This window comes from Morus notabilis, unplaced genomic scaffold (assembly GCF_000414095.1).
Source record: "Morus notabilis unplaced genomic scaffold, ASM41409v2 Scaffold400, whole genome shotgun sequence".
Lineage (NCBI taxonomy): Eukaryota > Viridiplantae > Streptophyta > Magnoliopsida > Rosales > Moraceae > Morus > Morus notabilis.
This window is the reverse complement of record NW_010367230.1, coordinates 24,340-32,569: the sequence shown is the minus strand read 5'-3', so window position 1 is coordinate 32,569 and position 8,230 is coordinate 24,340. Positions and strand designations below refer to the sequence as shown.

At 31.0% G+C, this 8,230-nt stretch overlaps 1 protein-coding gene across 6 annotated transcripts in view; it reads left to right on the top strand.

The window, feature by feature from the left end:
* Positions 1-3,469, top strand: part of LOC21386470 (protein MICRORCHIDIA 6) — a 24,478-nt gene extending 21,009 nt beyond the window's left edge. For all 6 annotated transcript variants that reach the window (XM_024174760.1, XM_024174756.1, XM_024174759.1 and 3 more), the window contains 9 exons: positions 298-390; positions 997-1,048; positions 1,134-1,245; positions 1,345-1,538; positions 1,623-1,735; positions 2,137-2,216; positions 2,354-2,396; positions 3,069-3,167; positions 3,255-3,469. In XM_024174760.1, coding sequence (XP_024030528.1) covers positions 298-390; positions 997-1,048; positions 1,134-1,245; positions 1,345-1,538; positions 1,623-1,735; positions 2,137-2,216; positions 2,354-2,396; positions 3,069-3,167; positions 3,255-3,347 — 879 coding nt within the window. In that variant the 3' untranslated portion in view covers positions 3,348-3,469. The remainder of the gene's footprint in view (positions 1-297; positions 391-996; positions 1,049-1,133; positions 1,246-1,344; positions 1,539-1,622; positions 1,736-2,136; positions 2,217-2,353; positions 2,397-3,068; positions 3,168-3,254) is intronic.
* Positions 3,470-8,230: the final 4,761 nt, after the last annotated feature.

The window sequence follows — 8,230 nt, the reverse complement described above, 5'->3', positions numbered from 1 at the left end:
GCTTTTATGAACTCAAGTCTTATCTTATGTGTACAAGTTTTTGAGGATATGCAATCTTTCCACGGTTGTCAAAGTTGCTGTCTGTGATTTATTTATTTATTTATTTATTCTTACTTTATTGACTGAAGAAGTAGCTTTTATGAACTCAAGTCTTATCTTATGTGTACAAGTTTTTGAGGATATGCAATCTTTCCACGGTTGTCAAAGTTGCTGTCTGTGATTTATTTATTTATTTATTTATTCTTACTTTATTATTATTATTATCATTTTAACTGTGAAGTGCTTGTCCTGACACAGGCTCAAGTTGTTACCACTATTGGGTATCTCAAAGAAGCTCCGCAACTCATTATCCATGGCTTCAATGTGTACCACAAAAATCGTCTAATACTAGTAAGCATTTTTCTATTTTGGAAGTTATGGCTCTTAAATTGGCGTCATGCTCTGTATAGATCACATAAATGTTCCATTTTCATCCAAAGTCTATGGGTTTTATTATCCACACCATTTTTTGATGCACCATTCATGAATTTCTTCCCTGTTAACATGTCTGAATATCTTTTACATGCTGCTTGCAAAAATATACTTTTAGTTTTTACTTCAAGCGTGGCTGTTGGCATTCGTTATTCATGTATTCGACATAATAGTGTTTTTTAATCCTCTTCTGGACTTTTGTATTTTCTCTGAGTTAACTCAGAAGAAAGGTGTGGGAACAAAAACTCAGCTGTTTCACCAGTGATCTGCAATGTCAAAAGGCTTGGTTTTTTTATACATGTAGAGCTCGGAAAACCTAAATAATTATAGGAAAAAAGTTAGAAATGTGGGGTTATGCCTAATATTTATTATGTTTTTTCCATCTTCATATTGGTCATTTTCTTTCCTTTTTCTATTTTATACCAAGCAAGCATACTATACAGCTTCAATATTATACACAACCATGGTTTTTTTTTCAAGAGAACTGCACATTTTAAGATTATTCGTCCTTTGTCTTTTGTGCAGCCATTTTGGCAGGTTGTCAGATTTATAGACAATAAGGGGAGGGGAATTGTTGGTAAGAAACCACTAACTCTCTTAGATTTATTGGTTGTTGAGGTTACAAAAAAGATGGACTAACGATCTGTTAATTTAATTTACAGGTATTCTGGAAGCAAATTTTGTTGAACCAACACATAACAAACAAGATTTTGAGAAAACTTCCCTTTTTCAGAAACTTGAAACTCGCTTGAAGGAGATGACAATGGAATATTTGTGAGCTATTTGTTCGCCTATTTTTCCTGTTGGCTTTATACGCTTACAATCATGTCGAACCCCCAGTATACACTGATTCACACTACCGACCATTTACAGCGATCACCATTGCGCTCTAGTTGGGTATCAGGTAAAGACAAAACCAAAGCGACAATCGACCTCGCTGGTTTCAAACGGTGATGCACCTATCATATTAGATCATAATCCAGCTCCTATTGGTTTTACGGAAGTGGCACTTGGGAGACCGAGATCTGAACAATCACTTTCTAACTCCCAAAGCAGATATGAACAAGGCTAGTATTTGAATTAAGATCTCAAGTCGTCGTTAAACCTTATTGCATGGGGGATACAGCGTATGATACCTTGTTTGGGTGCAGGGTTACATACGAAGAGGAAGGAACATGGTAACTTTGACAATGCTGTGAAGTCTAAAAGACAGGCGGTGCAAGGAGCAAATGCATCTGATCATGGGCAACTCCTGGCCAGTGAGGTCTGTATAGGCAACTTTGAATGAATTTCATGAAAAAAAAACCCTTTGAGTGCATTCATGTTAAATAATTTTGTAAACGTGTTACATGCTTTTATAACTGTTTTATGGGCCAAGATGTGTGGCGTTTTGCTTTAAGGGAGGAGAGAGATAATTGTTAAACTTACTTTAAGAGTGTATGAGTCTAGATTTTTACTTTTACTCTTAATTAATACTCTTTTAACTAATATAATTACTTAATTAAAGACAATATTAATAAGAGTAAGGGTAAAAATTCAGATCCATACACCCTAAAGGGCATTTGTCTCCTTTCCCCTTAGAGAGAACAATAGATTTCTAATCATCTTCTCTTCTGTTTAAGTAACTAATATTCTTTTCTCCTTTTCGCGCTTTTTGTTTTGTAGCCTGTGAATACTACTGGATATCAGCTGGAAAATCAAGAGGCTGCGAACTTGATGCAAATAAACCAACAGCTACGTGCAAAGTGAGTACATGGATTATTTCTTTTTATTCATATTGAACGATCTGATTTGTTTCGATGAAAAATTTTGGCCACATTAATAGTAACGTCCCAAGGAAAAGCCCTCATTAAGTTGCTTCTCTTTTTCTTCTTTTTTCTAGATGCTTAGAATATGAGAAGGGAGAGGAAGAACTCGAGCTCAAGGTACGTACTACGTAGTAATGGCGCATGCAATTTCCGCACATGTTATAGAAGTTTGTGCTTCCTTCTAATGAGTCATTATTGGTGTTGCTTAATGTCATTCTTCAACATTATGCACTTTCTAAAACACATGCCTCTTGACATTTTAGAGCATCTCCGATGCAATGCTAAGTTCTAGCATTTGAGTAGGAAAATCACTTTTGAATGCAAATGCATTTCTTTGTGTTAATTTCATCATAATAGCATATGATGAATTTGGCATTTAATTAATATTGATTGGTATGTTTACCTTTTCATTTAATCAATATAATTTTTGCATTTTTCAAATTATTTTTTAAATTAAAAGTGCAGCAAAAAGTATATTTAACATTTGAAATATCACAGCACAAATGAAAATAACATCTCAAATATGCTATTATCTCACCTTTTGATTCCAGTTAAGAAATCGCATTAACATTTGCATTGGAGATGATATTAGAAACATTTGGCACTATTTTTCAGAACATGCATTGCATAGTTCATATTCAAACCAAGTTTATAATGCATTTTAATTGTCTGCATTAAATACAAAAAGTGAGAAAAAATGCACTGGAGAAACAACTTTTCTTTTATTGCTATTATTATTATTATTATTAATGATCTATGTAATTATGTTCATTTTTTGTTAATGCACAGGTGATACAGCTGAAGGGTGAGATAGAAGAGGTTGAAAATGAGTACAAACGGCTGTTGGCTGAATTAGAAGCAATGGAAGTGACCAAAACGGAAAAGAACGTATAAAATCTTATTCCATGACCATTTTGTTTTTTAATTCCATTGATCTCTTGTATTTATGTAACATTAATCATGTTGGATCAACAGTTCTCAACACCTGGACAAATTGAAAGCCAAAAAAGCCAAATGCTTCCGTCTTTTTTGGTCAAGGGCTGGTGTAAATATATGGTGAATTATTAAAGCTAAAACAGATGAGAAGCATGGGCCTAAATGCAATTTTCTCTGTATACATGAAGAGCTCACATTGATTTCCGGGGCATTTTTATTTATGGATTTTTTCTTAACTATTTTGGGTAATTTTAGGGGACGTTTATTTTTTATATTCGTCTTTGATTCTAAATCATAATTCATATTTTTTTATAATATTTTTTTTAAAAAAAATACACGAGAATAATTTTGAATTATCATTTTCCTTCTTAAATACATAAACTAAATGTTTAGGCAGGTCATTTTCCTTCTTTTTTTTTTCCCTTGAATTAAAACGGCTCTATTTATTTATTTTGCCAAATGGCAATTTGCATGGTTTGGGATAACCTGCACACGTCATCATAAATTCAAAACTATAAAAGGGATGAGCTCGGTTGGCTGGACGATCAACTTGCATTTTATTTATGCAACGTTTATACTTTGATCCTTTAATTTTATAAATTTACATAAATATCCCAAATTAATTATATGTATGATTCTTTTGAAACCATGTTGGCCTTTTCTTTTCTTTGACCCCCTTATTTGGACTAACTCCTATTCATATATCCCAATAATTATAATCAAGATTCAACATCACTTCCTAATAATGAAAAGATTTCTGTATCATCTAAGAGATCTAAAAACTAATGCAATTTAATAACAAACAGGTTGGTAATTCTCTTTCATTCATACAATTTGAAGACATTCTTGAAACATATAAGTAGCTTTTTGTATTTTTTTTAATTTACGTTTAACATAGCAATATTCTAAAAACAGTATTTCTTGTGATTACAATCGTAGTTTATTGATAACTTCACATCTAACTTCAACTTGAATTTCAAGTGTAGAATATTTAATCCCCACTTCAAGTTTTTTTTTTTTTTTAAGTGTTAAGAGTGTTTAATGTTTGTGCAATCAACTTATTGACCAAGCTCAATAATCAAGTTCTAAGAAACACTAATCCTAGTACAAGAAGTTATGCTAAATCTGTCCTTCAGCCACAAAAAAAAAAAAAAAAAAAAAAAAAAAAAAAAAAAAAGCGCAAATGTTTAAATAATTTAAAAGGAGCATTTATAATTTTGTAAAACCTCAAGGGTGTAAATGCAATTTCTATATTTTAACCCTATTAGCAAAGTTCTGCCCTAGAAGATCTCATTCCGCTCTATATATACATAATAAAACCCCTAGAAACCCCCCATTCTATTGTCTTCTCTCTTCGCCTCGTTACATAATTCATATGGGTTTTTTTTTTTTTTTTTCCTTTACTATTGTTTGTGGTTTGTTTATCGCCATTGAAGACGATCGATCATAGAAGCTGGGTTCGTACATATTTAGAGCTTTTTCTATTTTTTTTTCTGCCTGTTCTTTTTATTTATTTCAATGTGTTTATATATACTATATGAGATAAAACGTATCAATTTGTTTCGACTCTTTTTTGCTTTTCATTTTTACGTGCAAAAAACTTCCATCCGCATGTTGCAATTGGTTAGCATAGCGGCCATATTTTGCACATATTGAATGAAAAATAAAAGTGCGATTTTAATTGTGCTTTTCTTTAAGCTTCTTCTGAATGGGGTTTTATGTTTTTTTTTCCCCAGAAAACCCCTTCAGATTTTCAGCAGACATTTTACTTCTTGTATCAAAATACATATATAAATATATATATATATACATTTTTTTTATTGGAGATGTTTTCTTTTTAAGTATTATTGGTTTTTGTTGGCCCTTCTCAATGAAAGTGAAAACCCTTTTTACTTCCATGGTTCTGAAAGAACAAAAATAATTGACCTAGTTTGGAGGCTGCGTAGCAATTGTTCTTTTCTGAAAATAGTAAAAAGGTCGATTTTCCATGTATGGTAAACTGAAAGTGACGTGAAAAGTGAAGTGTTGGGCTGTCAAGTATTGGGCCGTTTGATCCATCAACGGAGGCGGTTTAGTGGGCTTTGAATTGGGATGGCCCGTGTACAAAATAAGGATATGTATACCCAGTTCATTTGCGCACTTTCAATTTAGTTTTGATACACAAATCCAGACCTTACCTTGAACAGTAAAACAGTAATTGATTTTTAAAATGACAATTATTTTTGAGAAAAAAGAGAAACTTTTAAAAGTTTGAATGCGATAGTTGATAGAGTTGTGTATTAAATCTATTTTTGTTATAAATGCATGTGATGAGGATTTAAACTAAAGTGCAATTTTTAAATAAACTAAAACATTTGATATGTCATTCAAAAAAAAAAAACATATGATATAAGATACAAGATTTTAGCCTGAGAGAGAGAGAGAGAGAGTAGATTTTTTTTTTAAAGAGATTTCTTTGTTAGATATTGAAAAAATGAATTAGTAGAGTGAGAGAGAGAGAGAGAGTAGATTTTTTTTTAAAGAGATTTCTTTGTTAGATATTGAAAAAATGAATTAGTAGAGAGAGAGAGGGGTAAACATGAAAATTGAATTTAGATTTTTTTTAAAGAGATTTCTTTGTTAGGTATTGAAAAAATGAATTAGTATATATCCATGCGTTGTATGTTCTACATATTTCTACATATTTTTTCAATATAATATGACTTTTACTAATTAAATGAAAAAATAAACTACTGAAATGGTCTATATTCACCTGTTATATTTGTATTGTATGTTTTGTATATTTTTTTAATATAACGTAATTTTCACACCTCTTATTTTACTCTTTACACTCCCTTTTAACTACAAATCCCATATAATTTTTGAATGATTAAAATTTCTTTCTACGCCACCCTATTGTTCCAAAATTGCCCCTAATTATTTTCATAGAATTATTTAAAATGGCATTATTTACACGTCTTTTTTTCTCTCTACACCCACCTCTTTGCTCTCCACACCCCTTCTAACTATACACCCTACATAAATTAATTTATTACTTTAATATTATATCTTTTTATTTTATTTTTTTTGTTAGAAATTTGGGAATAGGGAGGGCTTTTGGGGGGGTTTTTTTTTTTAAGTTCAATAGGGAAATAAAAAAACAAATTAAAAAATAAATGAAAAGAGAAATGAAAAAAATAAAAACTCAATTAAGCTGCATTATATTCGTTGAATATTGATCAGACTCAATATCAGACAAAAATGCAGTAAGATACTACCTTATGAGGGCAAGCATGATTTTTTTTTTTAAAAAAGAACTGAGAAAAAACCCCGTAGTCTAACATTATAAAAAATAAAGTGAAATGATTAACTCAAAAAATTGAATAGCAAACAAATAAGACACAAAACGAAAAATAAGAAGTAAAAAAAAAATCTTCATATAACAAATTATAAAAAAAAAATTGAATTACCTCCATGTAATTTTTTAGAATAGTCATTGAAAAGTAAAAATTATTTGCTATGTATTTTTGAAATAAAAATAGTATATAATTTAGGAATATAATATGTTGAGCGTGTAGAGAGAGAAAAAAAAGACTCTACTAGTTTCCGTTTTATAATAAAATTTAATTATATAATTAAGTCTATTGTGCTTTTTTGTCATTTTATTTAAGGGCATATTTGTGTTAAAAAAAAATTTAATTGAGGGGGTGTGGAGAGTAAAAAAGGGAGAGTGAATAGAACCGCCCAAAATTTTTTTTTTATCAACTTTGTTTTTTAAATTAAAAACGTCAAAAAGAAATAAACCAAGTAGAAAATGTATATAAATAAATGAATTTATGTTGGTTTAAGAAAGTTATTTTAGCAGAGAATGACATTGATGTGTTTTTGTTTTCTTTTCCTTATAGGAACTGAACACGTGGAATAGAGAATGTTGGATATGGAGACGTGAACATTTGATTGATCTTTGCTGGTTTTGAAATAGAGATAGGAAAGGTATACCAGTTTTTAGAAAAGCCAAACAAAGTTTCTGGGATTTTAGTGTAATCTTCCGTTTAAAGGAATGGAATTCTTAAAATAAAGGCGCATATATGGTTGTAGGTTTAGTTCAACAATAATTTCTCATCTATTATTAAGTAGAGTTTAAATTCTCTCGCTCCAAAAGCATGAGGAAAAAAAAAAAAAAAAAAAAAACGAACGAACAAACAAAGATGCTTAGTTTTTACAATAATAACTCCACCATGCATATATTATAGTGTACATCTGCAATAAACACGTAAAGTAGAAGCCACCCTTACAAAATCGGGATCTAAGAGCTTATAAATCTATTATTTATCTTATATTCATTTTATGTGGGACTTTTCCGTTTGGTAAAGGGATTCGTTTCCTTATTCGAATCATAATTCGTGGTTCAGTACAGTATTTTCTCTCATAAAAAATACACGTAAATCGAAAATAATTCTAATCTATGAACCAAACGGGCTTTAATATTCTACCATGCTTCACAACCGTCATCCACGGCGACCCATCTCCCTGCTAGGTGGCTTCACAGATCCTGACTTCTATCAAGTAGAAGCCCTCCCTAGGTTATCTCATCACTAGGCAACGGTCACAAAATCGCAACCCATACTACGTTTGATCCCATACTCGACATGGTAGTTTTGTACAATTCCACCATTAGGCTCAAATCAACAGCGCTCTACATTATCACCCGATGACCAGCGGTTGCCTTTTCCTCTTTGGTGGCTTGACAGCTTCACCAACACATCTTAATACAACCTATAATGCAACCATTTTAACTTGAACCCGCAACGTAATGGATTTGCTCTAATACCAATTGTACAAACTCATTAAGTAACACTCACCTCGCAAAATCTACTTGTAAGGGGAAACCCAAAAATTAATAAACCCACTATTTACCTTAAAACTATTCTATGTGTGACTCTATTGGAAGAATTTTATGTTATTTTAACTCAAAGTGTTATATGTGTGCTTTTTTTAAGTGTTTATATCTAAATTTTAATTAATAGGTAAATAGG